The 19,992-nt window shown below is 44.1% G+C and overlaps 1 protein-coding gene across 1 annotated transcript in view; it reads right to left on the bottom strand.

Annotated features, from left to right (window-relative positions):
• Window positions 1-1,016: 1,016 nt before the first annotated feature.
• Window positions 1,017-19,992, bottom strand: part of LOC126538795 (uncharacterized) — a 46,747-nt gene continuing 27,771 nt past the window's right edge. The window contains exons 4-5 of the mRNA XM_072284089.1: window positions 14,477-14,572; window positions 1,017-2,976 (exon numbers count right to left, since the gene is read on the bottom strand). Of these exons, the coding sequence (XP_072140190.1) occupies window positions 2,349-2,976; window positions 14,477-14,572 (724 nt within the window). The 3' untranslated portion in view covers window positions 1,017-2,348. The remainder of the gene's footprint in view (window positions 2,977-14,476; window positions 14,573-19,992) is intronic.

Genomic DNA, 19,992 nt, shown 5'->3' with positions numbered 1-19,992 from the left:
CTGGATGTAGAGCTCGGGCCCGAAGCCCGACTGTTCTCGTCCTGCCCACTGGCGCAGAAGCTCATCGGCCTTGAGGAGAAAAATTTACGACTGCGGCTAAAAGTCGCAGAGGCGGAAGGCGCATATGTGGGCAAGAAAGAGCCAGAAATTAGTCTGTTTGACTTAGCCACCGTGGCCCAACGATTGGGTTTGCATGGGGCAGACTTGCACAGGTGGGTGCAAGAGAGATGGTTAATAATATGTGAGAAAGCTCCGACACGCAAGAGGACACGCAGTGAGACGCCGGGGAGACGCCAGGAGAGTCCCAGGAAGCGACGGCAGGAGGAGGTCAACCACCGGAGCGGGCGTTGAAGACGGGCCGTCGGGTTCCGGACCCGAGCCCACCAGGACTTCACCCGACCGGGGCCTCCTGCCAACCTGTTCCTGTGCGTCGCCCGTCTACCTGAGCGTGCCGTCAGCTCCTCGAGGCCGGCGTTCGAGCTTCTGCGCCGTGGGCGAGACAGGAGCAGTCGGGCTACGGGCCCGAGCTCTACATCCAGCTGCCCGGCCAGAACGCTGCCGCCGTCCACTCCTGCCACCAAGCCGCCCACTTTTCCTCGCCTAGCCAGAGCGGGCGCACTCCGGTCGCCCGGTCGGTCAGCCTACACCGCGACCCATGGTGAGACCGGCACCACTCCTTTCGCCTGCTTGTCGCCGCGTCGCCGCGTTGAGATTGTGACGCGGCCCCACCCTCGTTGGCAAGCCCGGACTCGCGCACCCGTTAACCACATGCATGCCCTATGTGTGTTCTTTGCCGCAATGTCTTGTTGAGTGTTTATTTTAGGCATGCTTTCTGTTTCTTTCTATTTACTTTATGCCTTTTTTTCAGTTTGATTAAAAGTCTTTGTGTGTGGGTGTTCAAACCAATGGCTTTGTCCTCAATTGGGTTCTCGGAGGCTCCGCCTAAGAGAACCAACCGAACCATTGAGCACACGAACCTTTGCCCCCAGAAGTGGGCCATCACACCCTCCATATGTTTTGTCCGATTCTCGTCTTTTATGCTAAATAAAATTAAATGGAATTTATGTTGTCTATGAGCCGGAGCGTCTGCTAGAGTGAACATCACTTAAATTCTCTAGCAATAATCAGCCTAATCTGACGGAAGTAATACACGATTTTCAGGAAAGAGAGAAAGAAACACCAAGGTTGTATATGGGGGATCATTGAACATGTTAATAAATACAATAAAAATAGTTTTGAACTCAAAATAAAAACATTTGTGAAGCAAATAAGATCTAAGCACACAAATATGAGTCCAATTCGAAAACCTGGTTTTGTGCTTAATGTTGGGTAAATAGTGGGGAATATTTACTGCCAGTACCTTCGGTACTCGCAGTTACGGATATGTGAAAAAATTAAATACGTGAAAAAGTAATCTAACGAAATACCTGGACAATTGACTGGGTACTTGCAATCTGAAGAAAGGATGCTGCTCCTTTTCTGATAATGGAACGCATTCCTCAGCCGTTAAAGCCTCAGGTCGCGGTAGATGTTCATTTCCACAATGATGAGAGGTCAATAGTTAAAGACATTCAGAATAAAAACTTGTTTAAATGAGGCCAAAATGCTTGCAACTGAAATTTTCTGCACTGAATAGGTAGTTATGGTGATTCATCTGGCAGTTTCACGCCCAAGCCCCAGCAATATAAAAGTGGCAACCTGCTATAGTTTGTCATCAAGACTGAATTGCGGAACGAAGAACCAGACGAATATTACTCAATTGCAAAATTGTTCAAACTCTTGCGGTAATGTCTCCCCTCGTAATGTTTTGACAGCCAGTTAACACAGCTTACGTCGAGGATTTCTCCAAGTGTTTTCGCCGTCACAGGAGCTCAAAAGCGCACCATGCGCTTTGCTCACACTGTCACCCATTGCGTGAACTTGTATACATGGCTAAAAATTGGGCCACTCGTCGGGAGATGTTTGCTACCATGAATCATATTTATAGAGGCGATAAATGCTCTGCAGACGAGTGAGTTTATCAGCGCACCCAATTGGTTATCGTGGTCATTTAGCAATTCGCGCAATGGAATGCGTGAAATTTTCAACCATGTCTCTAAAAATAAGTCTTCACACATAGGGCGTATGTTGCTAGTAAAAACATCTGTCGAGGGTTTTCGTGCCCTCTAAGCGACTGCGGCACTGCGTAAACTGATGCGGTTTCTCATCCCTGTGTTTACTGCAGTAATGTTCCGGAGGCAACTCGCGCGTAACGAATTCTGTTCATCCTTCGCAATGCCGAGGTCTTCGCCTCTACACGTGTAGAGATTTTCATCGAGACATCGCTCGGGCGCCAATGATTGAGGGCATTATGGGCTAGCGTTAGAATTTTCGGCGGTATGCTTTTGAAAGTGCCTGGTGAGATGGGTCTTCCGCGTGTAAGATTTAGAACAAATATTACAGGCAAAGGGCTTTTCACCCGTATGGCTGGTGAGATGATACTTGAGGTGTTGCTTCCTTGCGAACCTTTTATGACACATTTTGCAGACAAAATCTTTTTTACCTGCATGGTCAGCGAGGTGGTGCGTGAGGTAACTCTTCCTTGCGAACTTTCTGGGGCATAATTCGCAGACAAAGGGTTTTTCCCCCGTATGGCATCTGATATGCTGTTTGAGGTTATGATTCCTTGTGAAGCTTTTATGGCATGTTTCGCAGACATAGGGTTTTTCACCCGTGTGCGTGCGGCGATGTGCCTCCAAATCGCTGCTACGGGGGAATGACTTGGGGCATTCATTACAAATGAAGGGCTTTTCGCCCATGTGTTTCCTGCTGTGTCTCTCGAGTTCCGACATTCCGGAAAAGTATTCGTGGCATTCCTTGCAGGCATAGAGCTTGATGCTAGTGTGCTCGAGATGATTCTCCTGGTTCGATGCTCCCCCAGAAACAGTGTTGCTGGTTACACTGTGCCGATTTCTTGCTTTTCGTGCGCCAGCATTCCTACGAATAGACGGACGGAATATTGTAAATAGACACAATAACTGCCGTTAGGGAAAGACAGTAAGAGTATTTTTTAGCCAAGAGCAGAAAGAACTACTTCCCCACAATGTGAGAACCAGTGAGAACACTTTCTCTATAACAGGAGTCATCTGAAAAGGGATACTTCTCTAACTAAAAATATTTGGTGCATTTGATGTACCGAATGGGAGGATTACTCTGATAGGCTTAAGATGTTGATTTACTGCGGGACAACAACCTCGTACGCTTTCATTTGTAAACCCTTGCAAACTGGGTGGCTCTTTCAGGAATCTCACAAATAGATAAAGTATGCGGAACAAACATAACTGTTGTCACCTGATGACGCCTAGACAATTTTGCGAATATTAATTATCCGAAAGTAGCCTGTTCATCCTAAATGCTCACAACTTGTTACTTGCATTTTCTCGCTCGTGTGCCTTTGGAGATGGTTCTTGAAAGTGCGTTGCTGCACAAACGACGGATCACATTAAAGGCAAGGAAATTATTTTTTTCACCCGTGTGGATGCGACGATGTAAATGAATTATTATGAGTCCTGTGGGCAAATCGCGTTGAATATATATCGAAAAGGAATGGCTTTATGTCCGCTCGTTTCCTGCTCCATCGCTCGAGTTGCGGCATTTGCGCGAAGGATTTGGAACATTCCTCGAAAACATGAGGCTTGTCGCCATTTTACGTTGCGAGTTGACGGTCCAAGCTCGACGGACTAGCGGGAAAATTTTCGGTGGTTGCACACCAATTATTTGCCTTCCTTTTGTCCGCAACACTACAAATAGGTTGACGCAGGATTTCACATTGGCAGAGTAACATCTGCAACAGGAAGACTGCAATAAGTTTTTATTTTTTGCGAGAAGCAGCAAGTACTTTCCCGCATGTGATATAAAAAAGACGAGATAACTAGCCATTTGAAACGCATGACTTATCGAACTAATATACTTTGTTTAATTTGACGTGCAGGGAAATCAGGGAGTATTTCGATAGCCTTTAGCGAACGAGGAGAGAGAGAGGCTTGATTTTGTTAATCACGAACATATAAAGTCAACAGGCTATGAAACCAACGAAAGCATAGGGTTACTTATATGTCATTGATTTTGAACATGTACAAAATAATAAAGAAAAGGGAAAATGAAAGTGAACGAAGGCATGACCGGTCGCTAGGTTGGAGACGAACCCAGAACCTTCGTACATAGGCTTATGGTGATCATCATGATCATCATAATAATCATCATCATCATCATCCTGGTTACGCCCACTGCAGGGCAAAGGCCTCTCCGATGCTCCTCCAACTACCCCGGTCAAGTGCTAATTGTGGCCATGTTGTCCCTGCAAACTTCTTCATCTCATCCGACGACCTATCTTTCTGGCGCCCCCTGTTACGCTTCCCTTCCCTTGGAATCCATTCCGTAACTCTTAATGACCATCGGTTATCTTCCCTCCTCATTACATGTCCTGCCCATGCCCATTTTTTTTCTTGATTTCAACTAAGATGTTTTCAGCTCGCGTTTGTTCCCTCCGCAATCTCCTCTTTTCTTATCCCTTAACGTTACACCCATCATTCTTCGTTCCATAGCTCGTTGCGCCGTCCTGAATTTAAGTAGAACCCTTTTCGTAAGCCTTCAGATACCTGCTCCGTACGTGAGTACTGGTAAGACACAGCTGTTTTATACTTTTCTCTTGAGGGATAATGGCAACCTGCTCTTCATGATCTAAGAATGCCTGCACCCCAGCCCACTCTTATTCTTCTGATTATTTCAGTCTCATTATCCGAATCCGCGGTCACTACCTGCCCTAAGTACATGTTTTCCCTTACCACTTCCAATGCCTCGCTACTTATCGTAAACTGTTGTTCTCTTGCGAGACTGTTAAACTTTACTGTAGTTTTCTGCAGATTAATTTTTAGACCCACCCTTCTGTTTTGTCTATCCAGGTCAGTGAGCATGCATTGCAATTGGTCCCCTGAGTTCCTAAGCAAGGTAATATCATCAGCGAATCGCAAGTTACTACGGTAATTAACTCTTATCCCCAATTCTTCCCAATTACGGTCTCTGAATACCTCCTGTAAACACGCTGTGAATAGCATTGGAGAGATCGTATCTCCCTGTCTGACGCCTTTCTTTATTGGGATATTGTAGTTCCCTTTGTAGAGGACTACGGTGACTCCAAAAAGAAAGCAACAAAATACCAATAAAGAATCGCAATATAAACGACTTCTTATGGTGCTTATATGCAAACAGCAATATAATACGCTTTTATTTGTATATTCTTGCAGACTGCATTGTTATGTCAGGATTCCTACAGATCCACTCACACAAAAGTGTTCTGAAATGGCATAACAACTTTTGTTATGGAATCGGAGGCATTCGTTCTTGCAAATACTATTCATGTGAAGGTATAGAGTTTCATCTAAATCATGATAAATAATCGGGTTTTACATTCCAAAACCACGATCGCATTGTGAGACAAGCCGTGGTGGGGACTACGGTACAAATTTGACCTCCTGGGCTTCATTACCGTGTACCTAGGCACACGGTTTTTGCATTTCGTTCCCTTCGAAATGCGGCCGCTGCAGCCGGAATTTGATCACTGATGTCTGAGGTTGGGTTTGTTGCTACATGCCTTGTACAAATGGGTTTAGGTACAAAAAATGAGTGCTTAGTAGCGCAACACCAAAGCCATTAAGCAATCACGGTGGGTCAACCAACTAAACCTCAACATGACGCCACTCGTAATTTATGAGCACTATCGGAAGACAATAGAATTTTCACGAGTTTAAATGCGGTGCTGCGAAAAATCGTAACCACCTAAGAGAAGACTCTAAATGAAGCACGATAACAAGTTTTACAGTATTCATTACTTGAAATTGGCTGCGGTGCTGAGGTAATTGCTAGAAATATTCCAAGCTAAATTTATTCCAAGATGTTGCTCGTGTCACAAACGCTAATCTGACGGGGTCTAGGAGGCCCGTACTGGTTAGAGGTTGCTGAGGTAGAAGTCGCATCTTGATCGTAGCTTTTCAGGCATGATGGTATCTATGAGAGACCATACATCATGCAGGTCAACCTCACCGGGAAGACGCACAATGCCGCAGGGAAGCGGTACCAAAAGAGAGCGACGCTCGCCAAGCCGCTGGCGTATAGTGGTGATGTAAGTGACCGGAGTGGGATCTTGAACCACCAGGGCTTTAAATGCCAACGGGCTTGTTCCCTTTAAAACACGTGGAATGCGTTCTGCTTCCATTATGCCAGCGCTAACACGTCGGCAAAGCTCCAAGACGTCTTCAATGTACGATGTATACGGCTTGGTTTCATGTTGACAGTGGCTGGCGAACTTCTTTTTTGACGGAATCAGATCGGTCAGCAGTAGTGCCGAAGATCTGTCGGATATTCTGGCTGAATTCGGCCTAATGGCCAATTTTCTATTCGTGGTTGAGGAAGCATGTTCTCGCGACATGAGTTTGGTAGAATGGGACGTTAAGTAACTTTTATGATCGCCTCACTTGTTATACTCGCTAATTCTATCGTAGTCGTTCATAAATCGTCAATGTCATCACTACGGACCCCTGCCAAAAGCTGGGGATCACGCTGACGGTTATTGAGAGTCCAAATTGGGGTGCCTGGGACTGCAGAGTTAGCAGAAGCCGAGCAGCTGGGGTGCAACATTCCTCTTACAGGCGGGTGCACCTGTCGGCAGCTCGAAAGAGAACGGGAAGCTGGTACAGCATTGACATCAAGAACTTCCACCACTAGTGTGGGTAGTATATACATACATAAATGATGTGCTGGAAAAGAACAAGCAGTATGAACTGTTTCAATGAGGACTACAACGAGTTATTCAAAGCCTTGTGCCTGCATTGCCTGAACTGTGTGACCTCTCGCCTTGGCTTTCTTTCTGCTATGTGAAGGCTTAACGAAAGCGGAACGTCTCTCGCACTTTCGTGGAGGTGCTGCGTCGTTACAGATCTGGAACGCTTCAGCATGAAGCTCCTTTCTCTTTCTTGGCATGTCTCCGGACGTTGCGCAGCCCGATCATCCCCATGCATAACTTGTCTTTTGAGGTGCACTACGCCAACGAGATGCTCCCGCCTTCAGCGGCACCAAATGTGTGTATATATATATATATATATATATATATATATATATATATATATATATATATATATATATATATATATATATACGCGAATTGTGTTGGACTTTCTGGAAGACACACGGACACCAGCGCTTACTCTAGTTGGTTGGTTTGGGTTTAATGGCACAAAGAACTAAGGCCATGCTGCGCCAGTCACAAGACAAAAGGAAACAACGTTAGAGTAGGTAAACCTGCATTGCATTATAGTTGGTGTAAATAACCAGTTTTCTGTAAAATGTCGAACAGGTTAGTAAATGGCATCAGGGGGTCATTTGCCGTAATAGGGCAGGATGTAATGGTATATGTAAATTATACAGGTTGTGTAAAAAATTGGAGGACGCTTAAGCTTCGCCTTCAAGAGTGGAACGCGATAGCTTTATCGCACCCCGTTCGCACCGCCGACTCATTCGCCCGGCATGCTCTTGAGTCACCCAAAGACATAGCTTTCATATACAACACTTCTAAGTCCACAGCACAACTTTTTTCGAATTATTTGTTCCAGGAGCACCACGCAGACGCATGGCTCCTCGCCGGCAGCACGGCACACATCGCAGGGGACGCTTTCCCACCAGACGCGCTACGGCACAGCGATCGCATCAGAGGCGTCCCGCATCGGACGCAGCACCTAGGAATCGCGCTGTGAGTGGAAAGAGGAGCCGAATAACCTAAACACGAGGGTTCGAGTGACGCACACTGGAAGTTGGTAGGGGAGAGCGAGAATACTTATTAAACGCAAGCGTATTGGGGCATCCTCGCATTGGTCCCCGCACGGCCCCAATGCGCTCAAACGATACGAAGGGGAGAAGCGGGCGAGTGGCGCGCCACCTGTCGGGGCAGCGCCGTATATTGCGAGGAGGGGATCTTCTGTGTTTGCCGCAAGATGGCTCTGCGTGTGCGCCAAGCGCAGAAGAAATGTAGTGGAAACGTCCTTCGCTACTCGTTTAACTGCGACTTCTGTAATTTACATGCTCATAATTACCGTTATACGCAGCAGTGTACCATTCTACGGCATGTTTCTAAGGCAACATCGCATTCATTAGAGGCGCTTTTGTCGCGCATTGAACCATTCAACTCATGACTGAGTGGTAGCGTCTCCATCTCCCACAGCCCATCTTGCAAGTTGTCTTTATTTATGAATTTCCTTCCGGGATTTTTCGCTCACAGTCAACGCCGCCGACGCCAACGACACCGGCTTTTCTGCGACACGAGCTCCTTAATGCTGTCACGTTAAAACATCCGTCTCTGTGTTGATGTGTGTACATGTTATTAGGATGTGTATAGCTTTAAGTTGTTCAATGGATTTTCCACAAATTGGCGGCTTTGCTTTTCGGAGGAAGAAATTGTGCGTCAGATTTGTCTCCAATCCGAAGTTGACACAAGATCACCTCGTAGAACCGTTGCTGGTGACTGCATGACTAAGGTTTAGCTTATTGCTTAAACAATGGCCTCATTCGTGTTGCCATTTTGACCTCAACGCCTTCAGAATCGGACTGGTACTGTATTTATATGGAAGAGTTGTATTTGTAATGTTTTTGTACGCTGCCATTGATGCGCGTCTATCCGCTGCTTTGTTGCCCGGTATCCCAACATGGCTTGGTACCCACCAAAACCTAATTGATCTGTCGTATTTGTTTGACGTTAATGCCTGTAAAATATCCTTTAACAGGGATTCACATTCGGAGTTCACGTGTAGGGCCTTGAGTATGCTTAATGAATCTATGTATATATGACAGTGTTTAGAAGCGTGTCAGAGATGATCTTTTGAAATACCGCCCATATTGCGTATACTTCGACTGTGTAGACAGAGGCATGCTGTGGTGATCGAATACTTGTTTCCCAACTTTCTGTTAAAGGCCCCCACACCCACGTGTTTTTTCGTTTTAGAGCCATCAGTTTAAATTTGATGTAATCTTTATATTTGTCATGAAGAGCGCGGGATTCTTGTGTATTGCGTTCGTGTGGTGGGTCTCTTCCTTAAGTGTGTTAATGTCCAGTCGCATAACAGTGTGAAATCAAACCATGGAGGCAAATGTTCTGGCTTTCTGGCCACCTGGAGGACTTCCCGAGGGAAGTCATAATCCCGACAATATTCCTCGTATTGCAGGATAAGCGGCATAATCATGTCTGGTTTATTTATGTAGAGTAAGTGTGTGCTGCACTGCGTGACGATGTTGTAGCACATGTGTTGTGGTGAGGACTTGTTTCTGAGTACGTAGGAAACAGTTAGTAGCACTCTGCGCTGTTGTAAAGGATACTCATTACAGTCGACGTATAAAGTCTAAATAGGTGATGTTCTATAAGCGGCACTTGCCAGTCGTAGGCCGAGGTTATGAACCGAGTCGTGTCGCCAGATGCAAGACTGTCTGTCTGAAGCACATATGATGCTACCATAGTCTAATGTGCTACCTACTAAAGTGCAGTAGATGTGTAGCAGGCATTTATGGCCAGAGCCCCAGCGCTTCTGGGAGAGGACTTTGATGACGTTATGTGCATTGTTCGCTTTATGTTTAAAACTATTTATGTGTGCAAGAAAGTTCAACTATTTATCAAACAGAACACCCAGAAATTTGTGTTCTTGTTTTACTGAAGTGTGGCTTCCGGTAGCTTAAGGATAGGATCTGGTTGTAGGCCTCTTCTTTTGTGAAAAGACAACACTAATAGTTTTTTCACTTGAGCAGCAGAAACCGTTTTCAGATGCGCACTGGGTGAGTTTGGTTAGCCCAATTTGGATTTGGTCACAGGTTGCCAAGTTTGATGCACGACACGAAATTTGTAGATCATCCACAGATAATAAGTGCATTATAGAGGTTGGAATTACATTAGTGACTGAGTTAATGTTCACCACAAACAATGTTGTGCTTAATACACATCCCTGTGGTATACCATTTTCCTGAATGGATACGCGGAATAGCACCGTTTCTTAAGCGCACTTTGAATGTTCGGTGGGACATGAAATCAGCTATACATGTTAGCATTCTTCTGCGGATCCCTAAATCCGCTAAGTCCCTTAGAATACCAAACCTCGAAGTTGTGTCGTACGCCTTTTTTAGATCGAAGAAAACTGTGAGACAGTATTACTTGTGTAGAAAGGCTGCACGTGTCTCGTGTTCTAGCCGGGCTAGATGATCTGTTGTGGAGCAACTGTTCTTGTACCCATACTGATGATTACCGAGCAGGATCTCAGTTTGATGTTTATAATGGATTCATAAGACTTGGCAAGACAGCTTGTGAGTGCTACAGGTCGGTAGCTGGTTGTTGCGGGAGGTTTTCCAGCTTTCAAGAAAGGAATTATGATGGCTTTCTTCCACTAACTGGGCATTTTTCCGGTTTCCGAGATTATATTAAAAAAGCGAAGCAAGGTTTCAACTGCTTTAGGAGGTAGGTGAGCGAGCATTGCGTAATGTACTCTGTCCGGACCAGGTGCTGTTTTTTTTGCCAGTAGTGAGTATTCTACTGATTTCCGGAACTGTTAGGGGCATTATACGATCTCTCTGAGCTTCCTGTGGTGGGAAGCTTATATTGCTTATATTTTAGGAATGTAGCGGAATAGTTCACTGAGCTTGATGTGTCATGGAAATGCTGCCCTATATGTCTGTTTCTTTATTTAGATTCGTTTGCGTACCTGGGGGTGAGAGTATGGGGATCGTGTAAGGAGCATATTCACCTCTAAACTTACGAAGCTGATCGCACATTATTTTGGATGTTATTGAGCTATTTATGGAGGATACATTCAAAGACTGTCTTTGGGTTTGCCGGTGCGTATACCTGCATTTTGCCTTTGTTTTTTTTTTAAGTAGAGTAGGTTATTTTGTGTTGAGTGCCTCCGAAAGATATTCCCCACTTTGTTTTGTGCTTTTTTAGTTTGTGTACATTCATTCGTCCCACCACAGTTTTAACGTTTTCCTTAAGAAGCCGGAGGATTGCGGGATCGTCTGTTCTGCTGCAGCAAGTACAGCGGAAGTAATATTTTTGTTCATTTCTTCATTCATTTGTTCATTTCTTCTTCATTTGTTCATTTCTTCTATTGTTTGATCATCTGAATCTGATATGTCATCCAGACTAGCCTTTTCGCAGAAGAGAGGCCAGTCTGCTAGATGAAATTTCCAACGGGGTGATCTTAATGGTACTGTAGGGAAAGGAGATGTTTTTTTAATAATGCCAGGCATATGGTCACTGCCAGAAGGATTGTCAATTGCACTGCATTTGAAATAGATAAAAAAGATTGAGTACGCAGCGCCAGATCTAGACAGCTCATAGCTGCTATGGTTGGGGTGCAGTAGGTTGCCGCACGAGTGCTTGAAAGGCGTATGTCGTTTCTCAGGATAAAATATTCAAGTCTTTGTCCCCTCGTGTCAGTTGTTTTGCTACCCCATATAATGTGTTATGTGCTTTAAAATCACGCGGTATAAAAAGGCTCAGGTAGCTGGTTTAAAATTAACTCCATATCTCTTACAGTAAAATGTGAATGTGGCGGTAGATATATTGAACAAATGGTGATGGTTTTGTGTGCTAAAACAGTGATATCAACGGCTTCTACGTGACTACTAATGGAAACTTCTCTAGCTGCAGTGTTGCTCTGCAGAACAATGGCTACACCACCCGAAAGCCGGTTTGCCCGAGTCTGGTCGCGCATACAACAGTGAAGCCTATTAAAATGTTTCTGTGTTTTTCGCCGAAGTTTGTTTCCTGTGAGCACGAGGCCACAGGAGAGAAGTTACGTAATATTTCTTTGATATCACCAAAGTTGTGTGAAAGCCCTCTACTATTTCCGTGGATAAATACAAGCCATTTTGAAACTGGAAGTTGTAAAAATGGCATTAAAGTGTGAATGAGGATAAGAAAGATGTTAGGTGACTCAGATCTAAAGAATGCTCATATCGCTTTATTATTTAACGTGGTTATTGGGATTTTGTCTCTTTCTCCGCGCTCTCCGCACATTGGGGCGCGGACCAACTTGAAATTCGGAAGCGGGCCAACTTGAAATTCGGAAGCGGGCCAACTTGAAATTCGGAAGCGAGCCAACTCGAAATTTGGAAGCGCGCCAACTTGAAATTTGGAAGTGCGCCAACTTGAAATTTGGAAGTGCGCCAACTTGAAAGTGGGAAGTGCGCCAACTTGAAAGTGGGAAGTGCGCCAACTTGAATTTTGGAAGTGGGTCAACATGAAATTTGCGTTATGCTAATGCATGCTTAGACAACTCAAGGAAAATTTCTATATATTTTATCGGTCAATTTATATATTATACGGAAAATGCTAGTTATATATCTCACATTTCTCTCTCTCGAACGAACATCGCTTTCATCAGTAAGTGATAAAAATAAGGAATGTGGTAACTTGCGTCCGAAAAATGATAACAGGTCAAGATTGTAAATATCTTCTACCTCACAGAAACGTTATTGAATGGTCCAGGCAATCCTGCATCCCTAATTTCTTCGCTATTTATTGGAAGGCAAAATATAATGGTGTGTCAACGTCTATTTAGAAGCCAATAAGTGTTTTTTTGTAGTTTTATGTGCTCGCAGAAACGTTTTTGTCAGGATGGTTGTTAGGCTGCTCTTGCTGATATCAGTTTTCAGTTGGATCAATTTCATAGTGTTTTAAAGCTTCTAATAGTCTACTGACTTTATATTTGAATAATTTATAGTCACCTATTAGAAGCTGTATTTTATTTTCGTATTCCCCGAGGGAAAATCGTGATCACCGTGATTTTTTTATGGTTTTAATGTCAAATTTAGTCATAGCTGAACGGATGACAATTCCAAGCTGTAAGAAAGCCGTCTGATGTAATAGCGTATCTACAAGCATTGATCCACTCTTTTCATTCTGAAATGTTCAGTCATATGATTTTCTTAAGCGAGGCTGACATTAGGCACTTCATTGATTGGACTAAGACGGATGAAATGAATCGATTCACATCTACGCACTGTATAAATATGTGGTCATCAGTGTTGATAATATTTTTCATATGTCATAATAAAGTGCTGCTGTGCGAATTCTTTCACTAATCCAACTTAATTTAGCAATCACCTGAAAGGCGCAATTGAGACGGAAGCCTCGGGGACTACGTATCTGATGAATGATATGCTACTATAGTTGTGCGCAAATGATAACCTGAATCTTATCAGTTTCCGCTCTTTTCTCACAGCAACGCAAATATAGTATCGCACACATTTACACGCAATTGAGAAGTGCCCTAGTAAAATACGTTTGCAGTTCTTTATTGGCAGAAATGATAAAAATACGCGAAGACTTTCACGAGAAAAGCGATTTCATTGTGCAAGATACAAAAACATCAAGCGCACCTAAATATAAAGGCACCTTGCCAGAACATCCGTCTAATGTTTCTTACTATATTCTTGTTCGAGCTACTGTGATCTTTGTGAAAGGAAATGCTGAAGCACGTGGCAAATAGCCTTGGTGTTGAAATGATGCGTGGAGCTGTGGCAAGACGTAAACACACAAAAAAAGAATTGAGCAGTGCGTATCCCCGTGCTTCTTGTATTGCAATTTGCACGTATTTCTCTGGCTTTTTGGATCTTGCAAGGGAGATGAGAACAGAAAATTTTGAAGGAGCGAGAAAGTGAGACAGCGACAGTGACAGTGAGAGCGCATTCACATTAAATTCGAATAAAGTAGGTTGTATTTGTGGGCGTTCCAGAATAAAGGACAGCACAAGAAATGAGGTTTGTTATAAAGGGTCGGAAGCGGCCGAAGAAACGGCGCCCTTTACGTCTTTTGCATTTCCCACACTACCACGTGACTTGAGGCGTGCGAGTCAGTTTGCCGCGTGCTCACGTCCTCCATTTCATAAATATCACGATAGTTCAATACGGTAAATTCGTGCAGGCAAGCACTCTGAAGAGACTTGAAGCCATCCTTCAACCGGCAATAATATATTTTCTAGAATATACTGAAAAATGTGTTCAATTTTTTAGAGGTACTTTTAGTTCGCAGTCAGAATATTTTCTTTCTAGACAAATTATGGGGTATTATGAGCGAAAACCACGATATGATTGTGAGGCGCAACGTAGTGTGGGACTCCGGATTAATTTCCACCACGTGATGTTCGTTAGCGGGCAACGTAAATCTAACACGTTTGTTCCCGCATTTCACCCACACCTTGATGCGGTCGTCGTTGTTTTTTCTAGAGAAAGCGGGCCGGTCACACAAAACTGATGTGTCGTGCTGGAATCCGTCGCAAAAGAAGTATACATTGATTGACAAACATTTACTTTCTGTAGTTTAAGACGAACCAGCTGCAGTTGCGCTGCATACAACAGAAATTGGGCACAGCTTTTGCAGAGGCAACGTTGAGATTTGGTATATAGGGCTCACCTCACACCGCCTTTCACATCGGTTGAAGGCTGCTCCATGGCCGCCTTGTTTATCCTTGGCGTTGACTCATCGCTGCTGCTGCTACTAGTGCTGCTGCTGCTGAATAAAAATGCATATTGTAATAAAAAAAGGACGTAAGTTACCATTCTCCAGTTCTCTCGCAACACGTATGTTAGACGGCACCGTTTTCGAGATTTGTCAAATGAATGTGATAGCTCCGAAGTGGGTTAAGTCCGCCCACAATTTTGTCGCAGTAACAATAAATGCACAGTATACAAAAAAGATGCGACTCAGCTGCCCAGAATAAATCGCTACTAAACAGCCGCTCAGAAATTTTCCCGTCACGTGGCCTGCCTTGGTCACACAAATGAACTAATGTTCACATCGACTTTGGTTAAGATTGGCCTTCAGTTGAACGCAAGTATTCTGGAATAAACAAGCTATCCACCTCTTCGTACTTACGCGTGCTCTCTCGTAACGTAGTTAGAAAATAAGTTCGTAGCCGATCGCCAATTACCAGCTGCGGTCGCTTGAGGGCTTTCTGGTATGTCTACGTTTTTGTACAATGCTGGAGCCTTGGCAAAGACAATGGTTCTCTGATCACTTTACCACATTCTTTTTAGCGGCTGCAGTAGAGGGCTGTGGCTGAAGAGGAGAATGGCAGTCGCCTTACTCGTCGGTGCTTTCTAGCGGTAACACATATTACAGTGGTGGTTGGGCTGGTGTGGCAGAGGGTGGCGTTTGCCTGGCTTACATTGCCGACAATTGTTCCGCCAGAACCTCCTGTGACTGTCACTGCGTGTATCAGCGGGTGTCGAAGAGCCCCACATCTCACATGAATGCAGTCAGAAGTCGTTGCTCTGTCTTCCTGATTGCCGCGGGCACACCCAGGAAAACGACGTCTTCAAGGGCCCTTTGAGATAGACCATTCTTTTGCAGGCTGTAGGCTATCGCATTTGTTTCTATGTCCAACTGTGGGCATAGCCTAATGAAGTGTTCGCTGTCGCCGAGATCAACACAGAAGGCACAGAGCGGAGAAGCGCATCGTGTATTCGTGAATCGCAAAGCCGGGGAGTGTGTGAGGTCGATTATGATGCGGTGGAACACGGTTGCTACTTCGCAAGTAAATTCATGGGTCACACAAGCTTTGTTTTGAGTCTGATGGATGGCCCTGAATGAATCGGGACTGTATCCTTAGTGTTCTTAAAAACGTTTGGCGCTCTTACTTTTGGGACACATGTATGTTGTAGGCATGCAAGAGCGTGAGCTTTTTCATTTCCTTCAATGGCTACGTGGGATAGGATCCAATGAAATTTCACGTTGATTCGCTTCCTCATTAGAACTTTGATGAGAGCCGGAGATTGCCTTGTAACTTTGTTTTTTAATTATGGGGTTTTACGTGCCAAAACCACTTTCTGATTATGAGGCACGCCGTAGTGGAGGACTCCGGAAATTTTGACCACCTGGAGTTCTTTAACGTGCACTTAAATCTAAGTACACGGGTGTTTTCGCATTTCGCCCCCATCGAAATGCGGCCGCCGTGGCCGGGATTCGATCCCACGACCTCGTGCTCAGCAGCCCAACACCATAGTGTAAACTTGTCTTGAGGTAGATTAAGGTGTGAAGCTTGGGTGCCCGTGAAAGTCAAATTTGGACGTGGGTCAGCTTGTGTTATTCGGTTAAATTTGGTTTAGTGGCGCAAACGCGGCCAAGGGTATGCTGCGCCAAAGACGAGGTGTTTTTGATATACCATTGAAGAAGAAAAAGGCTGTGGTAATCTATATTTTGTGTGAAAAGCCAGGGTCATGTAATAATTTACGCACGTCAGATAATGGGACCACCGGATCATCTCCTCCATGTAAAGCTGGGTGTAAAGGTATATGTAGTTTATAAAATTTGTGCAAAAGGTTTTGTCAGTAATATATGCATAACTGTTGGTGGTACTTGGCATTTATCGCATGTTTGTGCGTCTTTTTTGTCAGTATATAATTGTGTTTGTGTCCATGCGTATTCGGCATAAAAATACTTCAAAGAACTGCTGCTAGTGGTTGCACGACTTCCACTCCCCAAGTACGGGTTTAGTGAGACGTAGCTTGTCCGTACGATGGTCCCATTCATGTTGCCACTTTGACGTTAAGACCTTCCTAAACACACGGATGCTATCTTCATATGGAACTGTTGCGTTTTTTATGTCTTTGTAAGCTGCCATTGATGCACAATTATCAGCTGCTTCAGTACCTGGTATACCGACATGGCTTGGAACCCAGCAGAAACGAATTGATACGCCGTATTTCTTTAGCGCCACTATGTTTAGAATAACCCCCAACAGGGATACACGCTGAGATTTTAGATGTAGAGCCTTTAGTGGACTTAATGAATAGGTGTATATGACTGTATTTTTGTGTTTGTCAGTGATACCTTTTCTAACTACAACCCATATACCATTAACTCCAGCAGTGAAAACAGGCGTGCTGTGGCAATCCGATACTTGTTTCCCAATTTTCCCTTACGGCCCCTACACCCACGTTTTGTTTCGTTTTAGAGTCATCAATGTAAAATTTCATGTTATTTGGATATTTATCCCGAAGCGCACAGAATTCTTGTATAATGTGTTTGTGTGTTGTGTCTCTTTTCTTTAAATGTGTTAATGTCGAGTCGCACAACTGTCTGAAATCGTACCACGGTAGCAGCCGTGTTTTTTGGGAACATGAAGGACTTCATTAGGAATGTCATACTCCTGTCAATACTCCTCAATCGCAGGACAGGCGGCCTAATAAGGTTCGGTTTATTTGTGTAGTGTAGGCGTGAGTTGCACTGTGTGACGATCTTGTAGCTTATGTGTTGTGCGGACGACTGAACTCTAAGCACGTAGGAAAAAGTGAGCGAAGCTCTGCCGCTGCTTTCAGGGAGGTTCATTACACTCAACGTTGAACTTGGAACAGGTGACGTTCTGTAGGCACCACTTGCCAGTCGCAGGCCGAAGTAATGTACTGGATCAAGTCGTCGAATATCAGACTGTCTGCATGAGCCATAAACCACGCAGTCGTATAGAATGCTGCACATAAGAGACCGGTAGATACGTAAAAGACATCTTCGGTCGGAACCCCACTCCTTGTGAAATGAAACTTTAGGATATTCGAGGCTTTATTTGCTGCAATCTTCAGTGTTGCTATGTGAGCTAAGAAGTTTAGTTTGGTGCCAAAGGTTACCCCTAAAAACTTATGGTCTTGTTTGAGCGGCAGTGTGACGTCATTCAATTTTAGGACCGGATCGATGCGTTTCTGAGAGAACAAAACTATAGCCGCTTTCTATGTGGAGAAATAGAAACCAGTTTTGTTAGCGCGTTCTGTAAGTTTATATTGTGATTTAAAGCTGCCTTTCACAGGTTCACAAAGTTGAGGCGCGGAAAACCACATGGAGATCGTCTACGTATACAGTGCATAAGAGAGAAAGGCATAATCTTATTAATTGAGTTCATATTACTATCACTAGTGTGGTGCTGAGAACACAGCCTTGTGGAACGCCATTTTCCTGTGTAAATGAATGAGACTAGTGAGCCCAGATCTACCTGAAATGACCTATTAGACATAAAATCAGCTAGGCAGCTCAGCATTTTACCACCGATCCCGAGGTCAGCCTGGTCTCGTAAGATTCCATACCTCCACGTGGTATCATCGCCTTTTTATAAATCGAAGAAAAGTGCAAGACAGTGTTGCTTGTGGAAAAATGCGTATCGAATGTCATGCTGTAGACAGACAAGATGGTCATTAGTTCAGCAATCCTTTCTATATCCACCCTGGGGGGGGGGGGGGTATAATAGGTGTAATGATTCTACAATAAATGAGACTCCTATAGGTAATTCTTTCACACGATTTTGCCAAGCAGCTTGTGAGGGCAATGGGTCTGTAGCTGTTTGCGGATGTTCGGGATGTACTACCTTTAAGAAATAGCATTACTATTGTCTTTTTCCACTCTTCCGGCATCGCACCAGATTCGCAGATTCTGTTGAAAAATTTTTAGGAGAGCACCTACAAATGCTTGAGACAGATGTGCAGCATGGCATAGTGAATACGTTGGTGACTTTCTGCTGTTTTTTTTTCTGCAGAAAGGGCGCTATTTATTTCCTCTTGTGTGATGGGGGTATTGAACAGGTAATTTGACGCACTAGTAGTGGGCACCTTCTGCTTTTCTGCAGACTGTTTGCACTTTAAAAATTCCTTTGTATAATTCGTTGAACTGGATACATCACAGAAATGTTCTCCAAGTATCTCTGCCTGTCATCGTGGTGGTGTTTTTGTGCCTGGAGTTGTGAGTGACAGTATTGTGTAAGATGAGTAATCTCCCCGAAACTTTCCCAACTGTTCCCACATTCGCTTAGATGTCACTGAACTGTTAATTGAGGATATATATTTCTTCCACGATGATTTTTCCGCCTGCCTTTGAAAAAATCGTGCTTTTGCCTGTTTAAAGTATAAGAGGTTGACATAGGACGGGTATCTTCTCAAGATTCCCCAGGCCCTATTTTGACGCTTCTTTGTTTCTGCGCACGCTCAGTAGACCTCCAGGGATAGGTGTTCTTGCGCACAAGGCTAGTTGCTTGAGGTATTGCCTTTCGTGCCGCTGACATTAAAATCGCAATGAACGTTTCATTAATTTCGTTTACGCTTAGCTCACTTGAGAATACTTCGTCGAGTTCTGCATGTTTCATGACAAGCGGCCAGTACTGCAGCAAGAAGGATTTTCCAGCGACGTGGTTTAACATATGTAATGGGTAGTGATGATGCGATTTCGATAACAGCAGGTAGATGATCGCTGCCATGTGAGGTGTTCAGGACTTCCCATTTGAATCAGTAAAACCACATGGTGAGCAAAAGGCTAAATCCAGGCAATTAAATTTTGTGATGTAGTTGAGAAATAGGTTGGCGCACCTCAGATTAAATACAAGCGCAATTTGATAAAACGAAATCTTCAATAAGCTGCCCTCTTTGGTCAGTTTTATCGCTGTCCCAAAGAGTGCAATGAGCATTAAAATCTCCAACTAAAAGAGGAGTCTCTGGCAACTGGTACATTGTACATGTACATATACCAAAAGTAGTTTGGTATATAGGGTTAGAAGTGGCCGAAGAAACTGCGCTCTTTTCTGTTTTCGAATTTCCAGCACGACCACGTGACTTGAAGCTTTCCAGTGTGTTTGCCACATGCTCAAGTGTTTCATTTCATTACTATCATGACAGTACAATACGGTGCTTTCGTGTAGGCAAGCACCTTAAGGAAACTTGAAAGCATACTTGAGCCGGCAATAATATGTTTTCTAGAATGTACCCAAAATTGTGTTTCGCGCCGTACGAATACACGTGGTCTGCCTTTTTGCAATATTTGAAAGACACTTTTAGTTTGAAGCCAGAATATTTTTTCTATAAAAATTATGTTATTTCAAGTGCCAAAACCAAGATGTGATTATGAGGCAAACTGTAGTGGGGGACTGCGGAATAATTTGAACCACGTAAATTTCCTAA

This window comes from Dermacentor andersoni, chromosome 8 (genome assembly GCF_023375885.2).
Source record: "Dermacentor andersoni chromosome 8, qqDerAnde1_hic_scaffold, whole genome shotgun sequence".
NCBI lineage: Eukaryota > Metazoa > Arthropoda > Arachnida > Ixodida > Ixodidae > Dermacentor > Dermacentor andersoni.
The sequence above is the reverse complement of the archived record's forward strand: the minus strand, read 5'-3'. Positions and strand labels throughout refer to the sequence as shown.